We start from the raw sequence: 23067 nt of genomic DNA on the forward strand, positions 1-23067 counted from the left end.
AACTTAATACATATTTAGCCTTTAAGCATTTATAGTCATTAAATAATGGTGGTTGCTGTAATGCCATCGCTCATCTGAAGAACTAGCTATAGAATATTGATAGACTGTAATATACCAGCGGTTCCAAGTACATGAGGTATCATGGGACCTGGTAAAATAATGATCCTAACAATCAATAACTTGCCACAGATCGTATCAGACTGTAGCTCCAAGCAGCTGAGCACTAGACCATTATTCAGAAAAAGCACTGCTATACTGGAGACATCAGAGGAGGGCTCATCATGGACGGTAATTGGAGTGTTGCCACAAAGGGAAGGTGGGGGGGGGTTCTTAACTGCGGCAATTACATTACAGAAATATTTCTTATGTGCTCTACCATTTTTCGCAATTACATTTTTATCCTAAGCAATACAAATTCAATCCTATATAATCACTGGTGCAGAATAGAGCCTATTCTAGGGTTTACATGTCCCTGAATCCCTACCTATACTATGGGGGGTATTCAAATAAACTAAACCCAGCGACTAATTGCCATGCCGAAGTTATTCAATTAGCGGGGAGTACTCCGCACACTAGTCCCTGCAGTCGGACCGAACCTCGCAGCTTATGGAGCTGCGAGGTAAAGTCAGCGGAAAAAACACCAAATCCAGCTCGCGAGCGGTGAAAAAACACATTCATTCCGTGGTTTACAAGAAATCAGTGTGTTTCCGTGCTCGAGTTCCAATTTTTCGGCACGGAAAAAAGGCTAGTTAATTGAATAGCCTTTCCCCGCGCCGCAGGGATTTTGGCCGTCAATTAGTCGCGGGTTAAACCCCGCGGCTAATTGAATACCCCCTATATGTGATAGCTGTAAATATTGTGGGAATAAACGTCTAACTTCTACATTATTTGGTGTAAAAAAACATTTATAAATAAGGAATGAACCAATAGATAACGTTGATTGCTTCACTTCAAAAACAGTTCTATAAAGTGCTAAAACTTTGCAATTTCCCCTCTACAGTCATTTCAGATCATATAAATAATAAGTACTGTATGTAAAATTGTAACTACAGATTCCCTGCACTTAATTGTAATGTGCGTGTGCCTTATGGTATTCAGCTTGTTTTTAGGTTTATTATCCGTATCACTAGCGGATCATTGGTCACAGCAGCAGGAGGTGAGTCAGGGAAAGTGGGAGACAGTGACCCATCTACTCTTGTGGTGAAGACAGAGCTGGTGATGTGAGGAGGGGGATGGAGGCCAGCATGAAGCCAAAGGCTGAGTGCTAACCAGTCTATAACAGCACAAGGTAGCAATAGTAATATGAAGCACCTGTCACACTCATGCAGGAATACCATAGTGTGAATCATACTTCTGAGAAACAACTCGCTGCTTCTGTCTTCCAGTGTTATCCATCCCAGGCGTCTCATTATTGTAAATTACACTTTTACACAGCTATGAAAATGAATATTTCAGTGCAAATGACAGATGTCACAGAAAGGATGTGAAAGTGTTGCTTGTGGGACAGGACACTCATCCTTCACAGTTTGTCTTTCCAAGTGACAAGAATTAAAAAAAAAAAAAACGTCACCAACAAGCCACATTAAAGCCTTTCTGAGAAAAGCCAGACTCTGAAATCTGGCGAGTCAGAATATGTTGAAGATGGTAAAAGACGTTGCTCTTGGGGTTCCCCATTACCTCTCTGTTAGGACGTGTGGCTCAATAACGATGCCTGTTAGAATGGGAAGTGAAATCTCACATACATCTCACCTCCAAATACTACAGAGAACATTTATTAAAAGAAAAAAAATAAACCCTCTATATAACGGAGTTTGCACATTCAGAGTGAAATGTGGTTGTTTGTGTTGCTGCATGTACAACACTTTGCATAGACAAAGTTGTTACACATGAGATTCTTCTGTTATATCTAAATTTTGCCTTGTGCTATCATTGCAGCTTTCAATTAAGGCTATAAAAAGCCTAGTTGGGTGTGGCTCACAGCCAGCCCCTGTATAGATGTGTCCCTCTGTATCTAGGAGGTGAGTACATTTAACTGCAATGTAATGATGTGCTGGGCATATATGCTAGTGTTAGGGACCTGCAGAAAAATGGGGTCCCTTGATGCTGGGCTGCAGGCTTAAATGCTTTGATCAAATCATGACAAAATCACCTTTGTTTTATTTGCTGCACACACATAAATTTGCAGTATATTATTGTTAGCGCCAATAGCAAAAGTTTTTCTGTCTTATATCTAAAGGCGACAGATATAAACAGCTCTGCTTGGATAATATAAGAATCTTGATGAAAAAAAAACACAAAAGATAAAATTCTGAATTAAGTTGCAAGACAACATGTACTAACCCAGTGGTTCCCAAACACTGTGCCGTGGCACCCTGGGGTGCCTCTGGACACTTGCAGGGGTGCCTCAGGTTGGTGGTCCAGCACCAAAATCAAATTATTTATGGTCAATGTAATGTAAATATGTGGAAAACCCAATATCACATAAACTAACCTCCGCAAGCCAGGTGCGTCAGGGTTGGCGCCCTGTGCCCCTATGGAGTCAAAGAAAAGGAATTAACAAGATAAGATCATAAATTGTCTCTTCTTTTTCTTCACTAGAGGGCACAGGGAGGACAATGGGACGTCCTAAAGCTGTCCCCCTATGGGAGGGGTTGCTCCTGAGCTGTGCTAAGAACATGTCGCCCAATGGCCGTATCTGCGCATGCAAAAGTCTCAAAGGCGTATAGACGGATGAAAGTATGAACAGAGGACCATGTGGCAGCCATACACAAAGCTGCTCTGCGGAAGCGCCAAGGATGCCACTGACCTAATGAAATGAGCCGTTACCATGGGAGGGATAGGAAGATCAGTCGCAGAGTAGGCGTGGGGGATGAATAAACTGAGCCACCTGGCCAAAGTCCGTTTAGAATAGAAGCCAGCCAGCCCCGCTTGTGAAAATCATACAAGACAAATAGATAATCAGATCTGCAAATATCTCTGGTCCTGTCCACATAAATCAGGAGAGCTCTCACTACATCCATAGAGGCCTCCTCAGGCGAAGAACCCGGAACACTGAAAGCTGGTACCACAATGTAAAACCAAAATACAACCTTGGGTAGGTAACCCAAGCAAGTCCTTAAGACAGCTCTATTCAAATGGAAGATCAAAAAGGAGCAGCAACAAGACAAGGCACTCAAGTTGGACACTTGCCGCCTCGGCACAATGGCAAGTAAGAAGTCAGTCTTCCATATAACAGATACGAGAGGAAGAGCCAAGTGCTCACAGTAGGATTGCTAGATGGTCTAGTAAATGAGGAGGCAGCAGGTCTTCTAGAAGGAAATCCCCATCCTTCTAAGATGTATATGGGTAAGGGTGAGATAAGCCACGACTTAAATCAACAAATGAAGACTGCGCCTGTGTGTAACTAAGCTCATATATATATATATATATATATATATATATATATATATATATATATATATATATATATATATATACACACACACACACACACACACACATTCATACATATACATATATATAAATATATATGTGGAAATGTCAAGCTGACACAAAACAGATGTATTTAACTCCTTTACTAGAGTCATAGGACCTCATTCAGAGTCGGTCATAGCGGCCGCACGGTCGTACGCCACCGATGTTCGCTAAACTGCGCATGCGTAAAGTTCGCAATGCACGTGTGCAATCTAGCTGCTACGATCAGAAATTTCGCTCTCCTTGAACACAGCCAGGTCAGTAGTTTGAGTGACAGGATGAGGCGTTTGTGGGTGGTAACAGGGGAAGGTGCTTGAAAACGGGGGGGTGGAGATCCGAACGCAGGTGTGCCTAATTATGCGAACTGCGTTTTATGGGAGTGCATAATTAACAAAGTAGTGTCATAGCACATGTGACATGGGAGGTTTTTACACTGACATGATCGTAGAGCTTAAGAGAGGGTATGGTCAACCTTAAACGACCGACTCTGAATGAGGTCCATAGTGCTCTTAGAGGTAAAGTGGTGAGTAATATTGCAGTACAAATGGTTCTAATAGGTAAAAACAAATAATGTTGAAACATAAAAAAGGAATGGGGGGGGGGGGGGGAGAGGGGAGAGCAAAAAGGTGTGGGTATGGAGAGGATGATGAAGGGGATTGGAGAGTAATAGCCTGGGGGGTAGGCGTCCCTTGACCCCCCAAATGTTGCAGTGTATAGAAAGTCTTTTGTTATAAGTCCCGATGAGGCCTCACTTACTCTTCTTTCTTCGGTCTTCTTGTCGTGAGTTGATCCGGACCGTATTCCAATGAACGCCGTCCGTGTGTTCAGCGGCTTGGTCCCCGCAGTCACGCCAGCACACGTGTCACTTCCGGCGCCGGGGTATCGCGAGATACCGCGGGCCGCCGTGTCGGGAGTCCCGGTTACTATCTGCGCGCTCTAACTCACCCGATGGTGAGGAGCCTTGGAGGTGGATGGATTATCGGTGTGGGGAGAATTGAGGGTTCTCCCAGGGTGGATGAAAGGAAGTCTGAGAGGTGTACTCCGAACGCGTTGTGGCCGTCAGGCCTTCTTAGGGGAGTGATGTGGCGCCATCTTGGAAGAGGGCAATATATACATGAGTATTGGATGACATCATAAGGTGCCCATCGTTATCTGATCGTCTTTTAGTCTGCCCGTGTGTACCCTCCATTAAACTGACATTGTAAAAAAGATGAAGAGTTGTATTGCCAATATTAAAACAATTCTCTTTCACTGCCTCATTGAGGGGTCAGCTAATCCTCCGGGTCTTGGCCAGTGATGTCACGAGATTAGATCTAGACAGATATAGGTCATTGTGTTGGTTACTTACTCTCTCACTTCCATATATGTGACATATGTCATCCTAAACATAGACATCTTGAAGCATCTGAAGACTAAACATCTATTACTGGCTTTTCCTCTATCTCTGACTGGATGTAGAACAACTAAGGAAATGAAATAATGGGAGGCACTGCCAATACAAACAATGTTACAACAACAACAACATGCTTGTTTATTATAAAGAAAATCATTGCAGAGATACAGTATAACCGAATATTAAGTCCCTTCTCAAGGTGAACCAATTGGCTGAATACGTAATCTACCTCTATGTTTGTCTGTTATTACCTAGTCTTGTTTTATTATAGTTTGTTCCCAATTGTAAAGTGCAACAGAATATGCTGCTCTATATAAATAACCGTTAATACATAAAAATCCTTTAGGTTTTAAGGGGTATATTTACTAAAGTGAGAGTTTATAGAAGTGGAGATGTTGCCCATAGCAACCAATCAGATTCTATTAAACATTTAACTAGCACCTTCTAGAAGATAATAGCTAGAATCTGATTGGTTGTTATGGGCAACAACTCCATTTCTAAAAAGTCTCACTTTAGTAAATATACCCCTAAAATCTCACAGGCAGGCCCCTTTATTCTAATCTAGTCCTGCAACCCCCCCATTCTGTCCACCAGCGTGCCCTTGCCTGTTACCTTCTGATGGAACTGTTACACTTCCGTAATGGAGAAACACAATAAGGAGATTCCTGCAGGTACGCCCGCTGGCGCTTGACACTCCTGTGATCGATTGAGACGGACATTGTGGACTTGGGCGCACACCTCTCTTCCACCTGAGGTGCATCTCCCTTCCCCAAAAAGAACTGGCCAATTACATATTGCTCCTACAGACACCCCTCCACTAATCCATCAGGTGGATGCCTGTCACGGGGAGTGTAATTCACTTAGGTACCTTCCTCATACCGCGGCTACCCTGGGAGTACTACCAGGAGCTAAGATCCACACTAGCGGTGAGGTGAACATATGGTAGGTAGGTCGAATATTATACCAACATTTTCCTTTTATCCCATACAAAAAGTGGATTGTTTTATTATACCGGAGCCCTAAGCCAGAGCGGATAGGGACTATTAATCAGAATTCAATTTATATTCTCATTATATTGTTTATTTTTTAACCACTTTGTGTGGTTCTAATATTGTTTTTATGGTTTAATGTTTTATTACATGAACATGTGATTATTCTTATAGCGCTCCCTTGTGTGGTTTTATAAAAAGGTAATGTAAAAGCCTAATGTTCACTGGGTGCCATTATTCCCACTGAGAATACAGGTCTATTAGGGAAATCATTCCACCAAGTAAACATTTATATTTTCACCATATATTAGAAAGTGGGAAAAAAAATGACTGAATAACATTTACTCCATTACTTCAAAAACTTTACAGAAGGTTTTTATTATGTCCCTCACCTCTTGAAAACTATTACAACATACCAAGAAATAACTACAGAGACAACTCAAGGGCACATTGTTTAGCATTGCAGCCTCACAGTGCAGTGGTCATGGGTTTAATTCCAACCATGCTGCTGTCTGCAGAGTTTGTATGTTCTCACCAGTGTTTGTGTGGGTTTCTTACAGGTGCTTTGGTCTTCTCCCAAAGTCCAAAAACATACCGTTAGGTTAACTGGCTTCTGATGAAAATGATGTACCCTAGTGTGTGTTTTCATATGGTAGGATATTTACACTAAGCTCCACATGGACTAATGTGAACAATTAAATATTCTACAGTGCTGTGTAATATGATGGTACTATATAAATAATGGACAATAAATTCAGAGAACTCACAGATCTAAGCCACCAATCCAATTTTGGATACATTAAAACAGGTTGGGTACTGGATCCCGGCGGTCACAATACCAACAGCGGCATCCCGACAGAATCCTGACGCCTGCAGGTAAGTACTCCAACCCTAACCCACCTTTCATGCAGCCTAACCCTGCCCTTCCCACCCGCAGCCTAAAGGGCCCAATCCACTAGAAGACATTACTGAGCAACTGCACGATTACGGCATCGTAATCATGCAATCGCTCAGTAATTGTTCAGCAATCGTGTACTTTTTGATCGTTTGATTGTGTCTATGGTCATCCTAGCAATTTGGTCGTATCGTGGTTGAATCGTTTGTAGATCGTTTACAATCGTTCAGTCGTTCAACGACCAAACGATCAGCCACTCCCCTGACACTGCCGACACTCCCAAACCTCCATTTTGTGTTCAAGTGCAAAAACCACTGTCCACCAATGTTGTGCTCCCTGAGGACTTGGGGGACAACAGGGGGCACGCAGACGGGGCACAGGCACTGCATAAGGGGGCCAACAGGGGGCACTTGAAAGGATCACAGGCGCTGCATAAGGGAGACAGCAGGGGGCACAGGCAGTGCATAAGGGGGACAACAGGGGGCACAGGCACTGCATAAGGGGGACAACTGGGGTACTGCTTAAGGGGCACAGGCACTGCATGGGGGACAACAGGGGGCACGCAGACAGGGCACAGGTACTGCATAAGGGGGACAGCAGGGGGCACAGGCACGGCATAAGGGGGCCAACAGGGAGCACGTGAAAGGGGCACAGGTGCTGCATAAGGGGGACAGCAGGGGGCACAGGCACTGCATGAGGGGGACAACTGGGGGTACTGCATAAGGGGTACTATGACCTGCTCACATTCGTCCTTGATAAAGAACCAAAGAGACGGTTGCAGTGCTCGCTGGAGCCAGAGGTGGGAGAGGTCCTCGTGGAGGATTTGGAGGGTCACGAACAGGTATGCAATTAAACAATTGTCAATTATTTTTTTTTGTTCTAGTTGATTGTTTTACTTCTGAAGCAAATCCCACTTTTGTCCATTTTCCTTTTTTTTAGGTTTTCAAAACCACTGTATGGTAAGTATTTTTTTTTTTTTTGGAACAAATAATATTATAATATTTTAGTGTCATCTTTCAAGGAGGATGTCCTGGACGTGGATCCTGTCCCTTCAGCCAGCGAGCCCACAGAGGTCGTGGAGTCGGCAATGGAGAGGCCGTCCGCTCCACCACCCACCAAGAGGCGGAGGGCGGCTTCCAAGACTCCAGCCTCTGGACCGTCAAGGAGTGACAGATTTTTAAGACACGCGAAGGTGGTTTTACAGACACCCCCGGGTCCAAATCAAGTTTTTGGCATGCATATCGGCCACGAAATGGACAGCATGGCTCCAAACCAGCTGCCTCATTTCATTCTCTCTCAAGGATGAACTTGAGTATGTACATAGGCCCTGATTCAGAGCCGGACGCTCTTTCAGGGCGTTTTTTTTATTGCGGCCTCCTGGCCGCTCGCTAAGTTGTGGGTGACCACCCACAGCTTTTGCGAGAGGCCTGGTGATGGTCGCGACCATCGGGGCTTGTGACGAGACCCTTGTGGTAGGGTCTCGTCCGTCACGAGCCCCAGAGAGCTTCCTGCTCTAACAGAGTAGGAAGCTCTCCACTGACATCACTGTCAGTGGAGAGCCTTCGGGAATGCCTCTGTTTGTGTAGCCAACCCCCCTCGCCGACTACAAAATGGGGTGAGCCGTCGATCAACATCGACAGCCGCCCCTTTTGTAGTGAGTCCCGGAGCGAGAGAATTTCTCGCTCCGGGACTTGCGCATGTGCGTGGCGCGCAGTACCCCACCATCGACGCGCTTGCGAGCGCTATGCGCTAACGAGCGGGTCTGAATCAGGCCCATAGTGCCATGACTTTGGTAACTGTACTTCATTTGCACTTGTTTACTGAACTTTTGGAATTATGTATACTTCTTGTGCTCTTAAATGAACACTGTTTCTCATATCAGTTTTGTTCTATTAATGTTTACAATTGTAAAGCGCAACGGAATATGCTGCGCTATATAAGAAACTGTTAATAAATAAATAAATATCTGTTTCTTTGCCTTTACCCTGGTTATGCTAACATCACTGTTCTGCTCTCTGTATATTCTTAAGGGGCGTACAGTGGGGTTTATCATAAGGACATCTTAGCGAATATTCTTAAGGGGCATACAGTGGGGTCTATCATAAGGACATCTTAGCGAATATTCTTAAGGAGTGTACAGTGGGGTCTATCATAAGGACAGCTTAGCGAATATTCTTAAGGAGTGTACAGTGGGGTCTATCATAAGGACAGCTTAGCGAATATTCTTAAGGGGCGTACAGTGGGGTACAGCAGTGTCTGTCATAAGGACATAAATAAAAAGCATAAAATGCAATGATTAAAATGGCCACCACCTATTTATTCCCTCATGAAAGCCTAACCCAGTATCCACCCCTCAAGAAATTAATTTGAATGCAACTATATCGTTTGATCGTTTATTGTTTGCATATTGTACAGGCTAAACGATCACAATTTCAAGGGAAAATCGCTGAAAGATATTGTACAGGGAGGCAATCGTCTAGTGCAGTGGTGGCTAACCTTGACACTCCAGATGTTGTGGAACTACATATCCCAGCATGCCTTGCCAGTTTTAGCATGCCCTAATAGCAAAATGGTAGGAGTGCATGCTGGGATATGTAGTTCCACAACATCTGGAGTGTCAAGGTTAGCCACCAAGGGTCTAGTGGATAGGGCCCTTTACCGACGTGATGTGAGCGGTAGGGATTCAGACTGCTGTCAGGATTCCGGCACCCCAACCGCCGGGATGGTAACTACATCCTCATTAAAACACATAAGAATTCAACAAGGTTGCTCCACATCTTAAGCTTTTGACATGGACGTGATCACCAGATTTCAATATTTTCCAGGTATCATAAGTGAAGTTCAATACAAGCAGTGATTTTGGGCCAATATGGCCAATTTTGTCCAAATTGGTCACAAAAATTGGGCTGGTGTGAATATCCACCTCACCACAGATCATAAATGTAACTAAAGTATGCATTCCGTGCTAGATCTGGCAAATGCTCAGCTTATAGAATATTATGCAGTATACTAGTGTGGGGCCTTAATAAACAGGCCAACATTACAAAACCCTGCACTTAAAACTCTTTCACCCAAAGGGGCCGATGCAGGGTTGAATTCAGCTCATGCTCAGATGCTCCAGAGTTGCAAGTGCACTGAAATGCTTATGACTCTGCCCCGGCCGTACTTGCATGTGTTTGGTCCAGAGCAAGCGAAGCTCCGCAAATGGACATACAATCTACTTTGTATGGGCCCCAAAGTATTACAGAAAAAGGTTTTAAAAATACATCATCTTCTGTCTACATTCAATGAATACATAGTTCAATCACCCAAATGATCTAATGACAGAAGTGAAAATAAAAATAAATCTCAAAACACACTCATTGCAGATTAGATGACAACAATAATGATCACTCGTTCAAGAACAGGAGTAAACACTAAAAGAGTATTAAAAGGGAATTTCCATATAGAATGGCTTATCTACAAACCACAGCTAAAGTACTGGTGTTTTTTCTTTTTTGTATGAGCTGCACTGACTGCCGTGTGCCCTCTACTTAGGTAGCAAATGGATTCATGATGGTCACATTCAGCCTCATTTAGTGATGGGAGTAATCCAGCTAGAAGGGGCAATTTAGCACTTTGGCAAAAACCATGTAGCGTTGTAAGCGGTGGAACTAATTCAAGATTCAGAGTTGGGAAGATTCTAGCTCCATAGTAATCTCAGTGTTAAAATAAAGCTGCCCAGTATTTCTGTGCAGTATTTTCCTAGCATGCAAAATGCAATAGCATTTACACCCTCACATCACATCATGGCTTGCCCAACTGCAAACTTGCTGCCCTAAGCAGCATTTGCTCCTACTCTAAATAATGTGCTTTATCTCTTAGGGCCACATGCAAACTTTCAGAAACACATCAAACCAGAACCTGGTAATTTGGCCATCAGGCATTTCAGTCCATCTGCGGAATCTATACGTTGTTCGTGAATTACAAGTCAATAGCACAAGATGTACAATAGAATGTACAGTATATTTATATAAAAATAAAACTCTGTTCCCAACACAAAGAGATCCTAATGAAAATAAACGCCTTGGTACTTCTACTGAATGTCCCAATTATCTAGAACCCCTTTTCCTGTCCAGCCTGAACTCTGTGCAGTGAGCGTCTAGCAAGTTACAGGGAAGTTACAAAAACTTTGCAAATCTACATATGCACAAAACCCTGTAGCCCTCCAGCCTTGAAGACACATCCAGGGCTTTTGTTGTTGGGCCTTAAAGTAATGTGGCCAGTTACTGGATTGACTGCCGCTTCATTGGGTTCCAATGAATTTCAGGTCTGGAATCCATTGTGAGCGTAATGTATTCAGCGCAATAGTGAAGTGACAATATTAAACAAGTGCAGACCCCCCCCTCCCCTTTCTTATCCTTCTTAAACAAATGCAGCATTGAGGAGAATGTGTGAAAATGGTCCCAACCCTCACAGTCTGGGTTCCCACCATTGTTTACTGTGACAACAGGATATAATTGCTTACTTACTTGGCAGAGAACTTAACCATCTGCTTGCTCGCCGAGTCTCCCACAGCTACCAGAGCCTGGACGGTGAACTGCTGCTGACGTAGGACCAGAAAACACTGCTTTCCTGATGAGAGGAAACAAAATACAGGTGTACCATGCACTTGTTGACCACAGTAACATAACAGGCACAAACTTTGTTAAATATGTGAAATGAATGGAGACGAAATCTAACAAACAGTTGTTTGGGGGAAAAAAGAAAAGGTTTTGTTTTATTAACCGATTTGTCATGAAGGCATCGTCTATGCAGATAGCAAACATTTTTTTAAAAATGGCATTTATAAAAATATTAAATGTATAGCCCCACATATTGTAAGTAAGGGTCCCTCTGGCACAGAGCAGCTTTCTGATGGCCCACATACTGTACTCATTAGTACAATACACTTTACCTAGAGAACTACATAAGTGTTGCCTGAAGGTCACAGGGCCCGATATACTGGTAAATAGTGACTAGGCTCCTGATTGGACGACCCAAGAAAACAACTGCTTTCTCAGCTGTCACATTAGAGTGTGGGTCACATTCCTTTGCTATTGCAGCTCCCAAGCAGTGACCCATAGGGAGCTCTGCAGACAGTCGCACAATTCAAACTGCAGACACACAAACCAAAGTAGGATACTGGGGGGAGAAGAGGGGTTTGCAAAACTCCCTCCAAAAAGTAGCAAACCTTCATGTAACTGTATAAATTACTATAAGCAGATCCCTGAGGGCCTTACTGTGTGCCACATTTATACCTTCAGCTATTGAACTCCAATGTCATCTGTGTATTAAACCCAATACCAATATGGCCATTTGGAGAAGTTTCAAAAGTAAGCCTCTCCCACCATATATGCAGAGCAACAGTACTAAACGTAGGAGCATGTGTACCAGTAATATAACCCTTTTAAAAAATAATATTAATAAAAACATTTATCTTTATAATAACAACAACATGTATGAAATGCAATAGCAAAGTACCTAATCCCTATTATGGCAGCTTTTTGACACCAGGATAATGTGTTCCATGCAGCAATTGTAACCTTCGCTGTCATTTAATAGTGTTTTGCCAATGGGGGAGGATCTGGTTTTAGCGCAGGACTAAGGATGCCAGATTGGATGCTGGTTACAGGTAATGGCAAAGTCTCCATAGCAGCCCAGACACTGTCTTTGAAAAAAAAATTGCTTTTAGTTCACGGACAGCGACATTTGTAATGGTTTGGGGGCTGGAAAACGTAAGCAGCACAAACAGCTGTATATAACAAGGAGAAGCCTCCATGCAAGCACTAGGAAATCTTAAGTACCCCCCTTCAAAGGGAGTGATGTATTGACTGTTACCGAGCGCAAACAGTAACAAGCATCTGCTTAAAGAGGAGCAGTTCATTGAGTAAGAGAATCTCATCATGGGGAGTGTTTAGTATTAGAAGGAAAGCAATACACGAGCTGTACAAAAAACAACAACAACAGATTTTGGGGGAGATTTATCAAAGCTTGGAGAGAGATAAAGTACCAACCAGTGGCAGACTGGGCCAGGGGGCAGGTACAATGTTTGTATTCCACGGCCGCCTGACTGTCAGGCAGGTAGTCGCAGATTATGCTTCAGCTCCAAGTCCGACAGTCTGCTGCCCAGCCATGCTGCTAGAGAGATCTGAGACTAGCTACAGAGGCTAATAAAAAATGGCTGCCCCCATATCAAGCTACAAAGAAATGGCCGCTGTCGACCAATGGGGAGCCAGGTTTCCTTTCCCAGGAACCCTAGAGGCTGGAAAGTGGAAAAAAGGGGGCGGAGCTTGTCGGTGAATCTGTCAGGACTCAGGGAAGAGGATCTGAAAAAGAAGTTTGATCGATGTCACCCAGGAAAGAGAGAGACAGAGAGGGCAGAGGTGAGTAGTGATCCAAAATGCAGGAGAGCCTGCTTCCGGTCTTCTCTACACTTTTAAAAACCAGGTAAATGGTGGATGGAGCTTATATACAGTGTATGTGTGTCTTTCTATCTATTTATCTATCTCATATCTATCTAACTAACTATCTCTCTCTTCTATCTATCTATCTCATATCTGTCTATCTCTCTAATATCTATTTATCTAGGCTCCGGGAGCTATTCAAATCAGTTTGCTGTTAAGTCGGAGAATGCCGGTTCTCACGGATTAACCTGGGTGTTTAGTCGCGAGAACCGGCATTCTCCGACTAAAGTGCTGTCGGATTTCTCCTTGCATCCCCAGGGGGTTCGAGAAGAAATCCTTAACATGACCAAACAGCATGGTGAATTAAATAGCTTTGGGAGCTCCCTCCCGATGCTATTCAACATCGCTTTGAATTGAATTCCTCTGCATGTGTGTGGACTTAGGGCCTGATTCAGATCCGCTCACTAGATGCGATCGCTCGCTCCGAGCGTAAGGAAATTTGGCTAAGTGACGTCAAGGCAGCCGCTAGCAGGGCAAGTCATAAGCACATCCACTATGTATTGGCGAGCGATCACTTTTTGTTTGTAGATGCCCACCAGCCTGTCTTAATATGCCCAATTGCGCTCGTCATCTCCAGGAAGTGCAAGAAATCATTGGTACATCGAGCACCATCGGATGCGATCGCAGCGCTTGAGGTTGACTATACCCTGCCGCAAGCACTTCGATCACTTCAGTGTAGATTTCAAGTAAGTGACGTGTCCTATGACTCTGGCTGTTAATTATGCACGCCTCTAAAACGGCGTTGAATTTCTCAGCCTGCGTTCGCACCTACACTCCTCCGTTTCCAGTGGCCTGCCCCAGTTAGCACCCACAAACAGCTTGACCTGTCACTCATTCAGCTGGGCTGTCTGTGGTTGGCAAGCGAGAGTTTCCCCATCGCTCATACCAGTTTGCGCACGCGCAATACGAAGCATACGCAGATTGAAAAACATTGCTCGCTCCGAGCGAGCAGCCGCTTGCGAGAGGGTCTGAATCAAGCCCTTACACCCGTATTCAATCAGAGGCGAAAAGTCGGAAAGTTCTCGACTGTCCGACTTTCCGCCTCATTCGCCTGTTTCCGAGGCGAATTCATTCCGTGCGCGCTCCCGTTTTTCGCCTAATTCAATTGCAAAACAGGAGATAACAGAAATAGGCGAATGCGGAACAGGCTAAAAGTACTGTCAGAATTGGGGAAATCAGTTTGTAGCCCAGAAAAAGATTCACTAACATAGGAAATCAATATAGATGTGTACTAATAGCCCTAATAAAGCTATTTTTGGTACTTAAGTTGTGTAAATTGCTTCTTATTAGCGACTTTGCATAAGTGGAGAAGAATAGCATTAATCAGTATTTTTTGGTGAAAATAAGTAATCCAATCAAATTTGGGGTACTTGAAATTGGGGACTAGCATATTTTTAGGTCTCTAAAGTGAACTTTTAAAAAACGTGAAAAATCCACCCTCATACATGCACCTGCAATCCCAAAAACACCTGACCAATCCTTGCAGTCCCTCCAAGAAGCCTATTTCACTAGTTTTTATGCTTGTCCCCCCACTTTTTACATTTTCACTCCAGAAATGACATGTCTTTTTGGGGGTGTTCTTAGGTTTATTTTTTTTTTGGCAGATTTGTCCTTTAGGGGGCTGTCCCAAGGGTTCTGTCATTTCCCCACATTTGCACCCCAAAATAAAGATTTTGCACTTCTTTTCACCTTGGAGAAACTGTTTTGCTTAATTCAATGCATCGAGTTTCTGCTTAGGCGAAAACGTCATGGAATTGAATTAGGCAAAAACTTTTTAGGCTATATTTTCCCCAAAAAATAGGCAAAAAAGGCTTTTCGCTTCTAATTGAATATGGCCCTTAATGTGTCTGTATGTATATACATATTAGTGTTCCCACTAGGTACTTTTAGCAGGGCACTATGCCCTGCCCATTTTGTTAACTGTGAAATGCACCCTGCCCGTTTTGTGATTGATGAATTGCGCCCCGCCTTTTCCAAGTCAGACACACACACTGTGGGACGGAGCTTTAGGGGAAGGCGGAACAAAGGGCCGGGCGCAGCTACTCAACCAAGTCCCCAGGAGACGCACACAATAGTTTGTATTTATTTATAGCTTTGTCATAACAAATTTACCCTCATATATTTCATTTGCTATTTAAACCACACACACATTACGGAAACCATGCCACCAGCATTGTTGTCACGCCCATTTTTACATTGCATTCGCTAGTAGAAAAACTGGGCCACTTGCTTGTGTCTGCCCCCCAGGCTGCAAGTTGCCAGCCAGCCCCTGGTACCAACCAGTCATCTTCTGTCATTTTACAGGCTGAGTTTGACAAATGACAGGAGGCGATTGGTTGGCACTTTATCTCTCTCCCATTCAAATCTCTCCAAGCTTTGATAAATCTCCCCCCATGTAAGGAGACCCTTCATGTTAAAGAAATGTACTGGGGAGAGAACCTGCTAGCTCTAACTGCCTTGGAGACTGATTAAACTCATCATAAGCCCATGGGCCAAATGTAATAGGGTGAGAGTTTAGAAAATGTGAGAGCTTAGCAGTAAACTCTCACACTTTTTAAACTCGTCCAATGTAATAGAGTCCGAGAACATCAGTGTTCTCCCCAGAAAATTTTTCCAGCCAGGTGGCATCAAGAATTAGCCGGGTGGGGGACAAACTTGCATGTACTTAGCCTAAAAAAACTCTCACTATTTAAACTCTCATCCAGATGTTTTCCATTTTGAAGATAAAACTCGAACCAGTGTGAGAGGTTACTGCTAAACTGTCACATTTTCTAAACTCTCACCCTATTACATTTGGCCCCAAAGTGAGAGTTTTTAGAAGCGAATTTTAGAAGAAATGTTACCCATAGCAACCAATCAGATTCTAGCTATTATCTTCTAGAAGGTGCTATTTAAGTGCTAAGTAGAATCTGATTGGTTGCTATGGGCAACATCTCTTCTAAAACCCACTTCTAAAAACTCTCACTTTAGAATATTAACCCCCTATATTCAGAAAAAGCAAACCCTTAGCTCATATACAGTTAGCTGTTTACGGACTACGAGCCTTTTAACGGTTACTGCAAAAATAACAGCTTACCTTGTCTGTTTGCTGCCCAGCTGGCAGGGATGCAGCAAAGAGAGTATTCTAACCAACGGCTAATCTCCCTCTGAGTGATTTGCTGAATACATGGTGGTTTGTATTCATAGTTAGGTTTACACATTAAAGGTAATGCCAAATCATCAAACGTTATACACCTATTCAGGAGGACTACAGTTAATATGCAACATACAAATACAGAATACTTTCCAAATAACAGATTGTCTACTGTATCTGAAGTAAATAACTGGACGTCATGATCTCAAGTGCACCAACGAGGACTACTGCACATATGAACTAATCCAAGGAACTGTAGCGATTACACAGACTGCTACTATTTCATAGTTAAGTGTATGAGAATGAGGACGTGTGTGTGTGGGAGTGAATGAATAAAGGGAAAAAAGGATCCTTGGAGGGGTAGTATTAATTTATCTAGTCTCCTGTATAGTGTGAGAGATACTACTTATTGTGGTCTTAGTGCCTGATACAGAGGTGTACGCTATGCCGTACACCTCTGAATCAGTTGGCCGATGTTTTTATTACAGCGCAGGTGTCTAAGTCTTAGTGCCTCTGCAATATAGCTCACAGAGGGGATATAGTTATGAGACCAGTGGCCACGATGCCGCCGGACTCAATTCCAACATCGAAATCCCTACAAGGGACTTAAGATAGACGTCGAAATACTGATGCCTATCTTAATTCTGATGCCGGAATGCTGAAGGATGCCAGCCCGAACGAGGGGGGGGGGATAGGTTAGATTTAGGGAGTGTAGCAGGGGTAGGGTTAGGTATTGGGGGGGGAGATTAGGCACCCCTAGGGTGGAGGTTTAGGAACCCCCGAGGGGAGGGTAGGTTCAGGGTGCGGTAAGGGAGAGTAAGGCACCCCTGGGGGGAGGTTAGGGTTAGGCACTAGGGGGGGAGGTTAGGGTTAGAACCACTAAGGGAGGGATAGGGTGAGGAGAGGGATAGGGATAGAGTACTTACCTGCCCTGTCTTGATCATCTTCCTTTTTATTCCTTCCAGATTGCCGGCATCAGGATATGAACCGGTGGCTAGACTTCATACCCATTCCTTCACAGAGAGGGAATGGACGCAGAGTGATTGCCAGTTAGGGACCATTTGTGGGTGGTAATGGAGGCTGTGGTTAGAGTGTCAGATCCAGCGACTACATCTTTTCACACAGTCTCACTGGTGCCGAGGTCTCAATACATCCTCCTGCAGCTGCGACATCTTCATACTTTTACATAGCAGCTGCATACACAGAGGCAGCAGCGGTGGCAGCATTAGCTTACATCACTGAATCAGGCCCTTAGCCAGAGACATTGCAAAAAGTACTTCTTGGAGGGGAGGCTACTTATTAGTTGTACTGCTGTATAGCCTTTTTTAAGGGGAATAACTGTAGCAAGAAAGGATAGTGACTACAAGGTAATAGTAAAGTATAGATTTTTCATTATATGTTATAAATTCAATTTTGAATTGTACTAAACTAGATTGTACTATCAAATGCCATCTTCTAATTAAAATTATATTTCTTCCCTTTAATAACAATTTACTAAATATATAAAGAATGTTATCCCCTTATCACTTCATTATTTAATAGGTATGAATGTAACCTGGGTGGTACCAGTCCATCATATCTACCTCACTGAATCATAGGGATTTCCCAAACCGACCTCTGACTCCTCCTCTACTATCAATAAAAGAGGACTCAGGTGGAGGAAGGCCAATAGGATGAATACACGGAGAAACAATGACTACCAGTATTGTGTGACCTGGTCACCTACACCAAGCACAGGTGAGCAGGAGTTACACAATGGTAAAGACCAGGACGCAGGACAATATTCTTATGGGTCGTGGCTAAAGATATGGGAACAACTCACCCTCTTCCCCATTGCATTTTATAATACTGCTCATTAGAAGATGACACAATTAATGCTCAAGGGGCCAAATATTTACATAAGAAATATAAGTATACCATACACGATGTAAAAGCTCTCATGGAAGGTGGAGGACAGCCATATCTTACAACATAAATCTGGGTAAAGTCTTCAGGAAGAATTATGAGCGATCAATGATTTAAAACCTACACACCAAAATGCTAAACTAGAAAAGATCTAATCTCTTAGGGTCAAATTGTTCACCCAAATTCAGTAACCCTGCACATTTTATCTGCAGAAAAGATAATAAGGAACTAATAATGGCCGTACTTTTTTCTATAGCAGTAGCAGACTAGCGGCGCTGTTCATTCAGTATCCAGTGTTTGTCTTCCGTCACTCAGCATGGCTGACAATCACTAATGGCACATACCCTTTTCTATGACAATGGATTTCTGGGCTGGTAAAGTCTAGGAATGTTTATTTTGCATGACTAAAATAACATGACATTTGGGAAATGTGCACCACGCCTGCATGGTACAGTCTGAGGGGCCAAAGCAACGGTAACGTCACTGTACAGCTGGGCTGAGACTTTGACTAGGATATATGGCATTGTTACAGATCTTCCATCATTTGTGGTCATCAATCAATCATGATGTGTAAACCAACTTAATGAAATGTTTTATTCTGAATCCATATGACACATTAAGACAGTGCAGGTCATATTTTTTCAGTCAATCATATTGGTGCTTTTACAATAGTGACTTTATGACTGAATATTACAAGTGGGAAGCAAGTTTTAAAATAATAGGCAAAATATTCAAATTAAAAGTTGAATTTAATAACTCTACTGTTGTGGATGGCGTTTCAATTCTATATTTTTTAATTCAGAATACCAACAGTGCAAAAACAGGATTGGACAACATGTGGCACTCCAGCTACTGTGGGACTACACATCTCAGCATGAACTGACACAGTTAGCATTATAAAACGGTCTCAGGGCATTCTGGGATGGATAGTTCCACAGCAGATCGAGTGCCACACATTGCCTAATCCTGTGCTAAAACATTCCCCCTTGGTCCCTGGTGACTCAATTACGGGAGCAGATCCCAGGAGAGACCTCCATCTCTTTGTTGATTGCAGCTAGTGCCTAAGACAATTTACATTAATGGTTGGATATCATGTTAAAGATTCAGAATTATTTTTAATAATGAATAATAAAATGTGAAAAAATTATCTAACATTGATTACAAAAATCCGGTGCCAACTGTAAACTTACATAGTCTGCCAGCAGTCCTTGCAATGCGTTTACTCCTGGTATCTTATCATGGCCTTCGCAATCTACAAAGCCAACCCAGATGTTTACAGCCTCAGGTTCCAGTGAAGTGATTAGGGCATGACATTTACAATTACTGGCAACCCGATTACTGTACCAAGCGTTCAAAATGAATACTTTGTACTATTCTACAGGAAAGTCTAAATCAGCCCACTGATATTGCAATAAGGTTTAATCATCATTACACTGAATCTATAAGTACTGACAACAAGCTAGGCCCAAATAAGCTCCCTGGTTACAAGTAAATAAATAAACTTTTAAAGTAAAAAGAAAAATTAAACAACAAAAAAAGAAAAAATTCCCAGGCCCTATAATACGGCATATATATTTGGTATCCTAAAGTTGGGTAAACGAAGTAAGATATATCACACGATATATTGTTAAGACACGGATCGGAACGATATTTTGTGCGGATCGTATAGTGGGTACGGCACATGTAATATATTGTTCCATCGCCGGGTACACACATTGTATAGTGTGTACCAAGCTTTATACTCAGGAGTACTAAAGCTGGCTAGACACTATACAATGTGGGTACCCAGCGACGGCATGACACGATTAAACAATATATCGCACTGGCCATACACACAACACGGATCTGGTGTATGACCGCGCAATATAATGCTTCATGCTGCATTGAACAGCATGGCACCGTTCACCACTTTGTCCATCTGCTGTGCAGCACAGCAGATGGGATGATGCAATGAACGACCAGCGTGCACGCACAACAGAGCGTACTCACTATACCATCCGCACAACATATCATTGCAATCCACGTTGGAATGCTGTCGCATAAGATATATCGTATAGTGTGTACCCGGCTGAAGACTTCTGAGGAAATGTCTGGGTTACACTCTCTGGGTAAAAGTACCTATCGAAAAATAAATCCTTGGAAAAGGGCTCATGCACTTACAATAATAAAATATACATTCATTTAATTCGCCTGGAATGTCCGTGAGACTTCTGATTTTTGTGGAGCTGTCTCTGACTCTTGTGAGAATAGGGCACCTTCCTAGATCCCAACCCTCTACCAGGAGGGTGATAGAGAATTGTGTGGTGGCACAAACAGCAGCACTGCGCAATAGGGAAGGGAGGTGCACTATGACGCAAATCGCCTCACACCTGCTATTGCTACTTGGATAACGTCTCAAGGATCTCCCAAAGGGGAAGTTCAAAAGTAGGTAAGTAAGACTTATTTCACTACGCTAACTCTAAAGCCTCCACCCCCCTTTTAAAAAATTAAATATATAAAGCTACTACTAAACATAATCTAGTTAAAAAGTATATGCAGTTTAACCAATACATATCAAAAGTCAAAACTATGAAATGTGGTCTAGTCAAGAAGGCCTAAAATACCCCTAAGTCATGAATAGCGTTCCTGCTAAGCTGTTTTAACGGGGCACGGCATCCTGCCAGTTTTAAAAGGGCAGAATGTGCACTGCCCTTTTGGTGGCGCCCCGCTAAAACAACAAGGTGGGCGCAGTCTCCACCCGCGGGAGGGAAAAATTGTGGTGCAGCGATCACCGACAGTGAATAGATGCCGGGCGCATCTATTCACAGAGACAGGACAGCTTGGGGGCAGCCAGGTATGTTCGTAAGTGCAGGGCGCGCCCCCAAGAGTGATGAAAAGGGGGCTAGTCTTAAAGACACACCCCCCTTTTCAGTTCCCACTCCCCCTTTCTAGGTTCGGCACCCTGCCCGGCGCCAGACGAAGAGTGAACACTAAAGAGGAGAACTAGGGCTTTAAAACTGTTCCACATTCAAGGATGTTTTAACATTTATAAGTGTCCACAGGCATTGGATCATTCTGACATGTTTCTTTAAAACAGAGTTTACAAGGGGACATTGAACTTGCAAATATGATCTTGATAAGAGATGGAAATTAATCCCAGAATTTGTCAAAGGAACATTTCACATCTTGTTACTGAAATAAACAGTAAAGATGCCAGTGATCAGATCCCACTGTGCCATGAGAAAATCCGTTCTTACCCTTTGCTCGGCTGGTATGGACACGGGCCCGGATCCAGACAACATCATCGGCTTTCTGTGGTGTCAGGTCTTTCACACTCGCAAGTGCCCTCTCTGGAGGATTAAAAGAGAAATGACTGCTGGTAGCTTTATACAACACAATGTCGGACCTCGTCATACATGCATAATGCCCACACATACTGCCGAACTGTACGCAGATATACAGCTGAGAGGATGAACCATTATTTCCCCTACTATAGTAGGGGCAGGCATTCTGTACCAGCCAATAATCATCGAAATTTAAAATCTCAATTCAGGAAGTGCCTCATGCCTCAATGATGTGCAATCCCATGAATATGGTTTCACGCAGAAAACCAGCTACCTCCACTGTGTGTAGGAGATGGCAACTTTAAATACCAGCCAACAAGAACAAACAGAGGAGTATCCCAAGTAGTCGCATATAGAAAATAAAAACATACATGCAAGGCATAAGCACTGGTGATCACAATGGATATCATTTAGGCAGCGCACACTTAATCCGCGTATCCACTTGCTGATTAAAATGAGCGATTGAACGATAACGACATCGTTATCGTTCAATCGCTCATTTATCGTGCATGAATCGGACATGAAAATGTCAAAAACAACCAGCGATATGCGCTCATGCTGGTCGTTTCCGACATCAATCATCGCCCGAACATGCCGGTCGATCTGCCGATAACGACAGATTTGGCATGTTCGAGGATGAGGGAGGGTGCCTGCACTGAACGACATATCGTTCAGTGTGGGCACTGTACAGTACAATGAACAACTGCACACGATAACGATATCGTAATCGTGCAGTCCTTCATTGTCGGGTAGTGGATGCGCACCTTTAGTTTTGCATCTAGATAGCCAGTGCATTTTAAGGTGCGTGTGTACAGTACGTTCTTTGGAGATGCATTTGCAATCTACACGTGCACATATAGAGGAGACGGACATGTCTGAAGGGACATACTGGCAAAAAGGTTTCATATCAAGTCCCATCAAAAAAACAACCTCCAATTAAAAACTACCACTTCCTTAAGATAAAATTTTTGGGTTCTTCTAATAAAATACTGCTCGGTTTACTCTCAATTAAGGCTTATATTAATCAATGCAGTGAAGGAAGAGCAGGAATATGTTTATTATGTATAGCATTTGTGTGCCGCAAACATTTTATCAGTTTGGGATAACTAACTCGCTTCTCTGTCAAAGTGCAAACGGAAGGTGCAAAATACGACCCATTAAAAGTATAGGACGAGAAATGATGTATGCTAGCTGGAAGCTATATGGAATTTCAAGTCTTTTCGCTCAGTGGAACTGGCACTGCACCCTTTCATACATCATCACTCGAAAAAAGAATATTGTCTTTTGGCTGTTTAAACTGGATTGTGTACCTTTTCCTCAACCTTGCTACTTTTTTCGTCATTGTGCTACTTTTTCCTCAATTTTGTGTCTTAGTTCACTTATAGTGTACTAGGTACTTAGGATCATTAGTTTGTCACTACTAAGTAGCACAGTCTGTGGTGCGATAAACAATTGGTGGAAAGATGTATG

The 23067-nt window shown here is 43.1% G+C and overlaps 1 protein-coding gene across 1 annotated transcript in view; it reads right to left on the minus strand.

Annotated features, from left to right (window-relative positions):
• Positions 1–23067, minus strand: part of DARS1 (aspartyl-tRNA synthetase 1) — a 128357-nt gene that overhangs the window by 53139 nt on the left and 52151 nt on the right. The window contains exons 5-6 of the mRNA XM_088474862.1: positions 21511–21603; positions 11263–11365 (exon numbers count right to left, since the gene is read on the minus strand). Of these exons, the coding sequence (XP_088330988.1) occupies positions 11263–11365; positions 21511–21603 (196 nt within the window). The remainder of the gene's footprint in view (positions 1–11262; positions 11366–21510; positions 21604–23067) is intronic.

The sequence above is a fragment of the Taudactylus pleione genome, unplaced genomic scaffold (genome assembly GCF_031769625.1).
Source record: "Taudactylus pleione unplaced genomic scaffold, aTauple2 ptg000156l, whole genome shotgun sequence".
Lineage (NCBI taxonomy): Eukaryota > Metazoa > Chordata > Amphibia > Anura > Myobatrachidae > Taudactylus > Taudactylus pleione.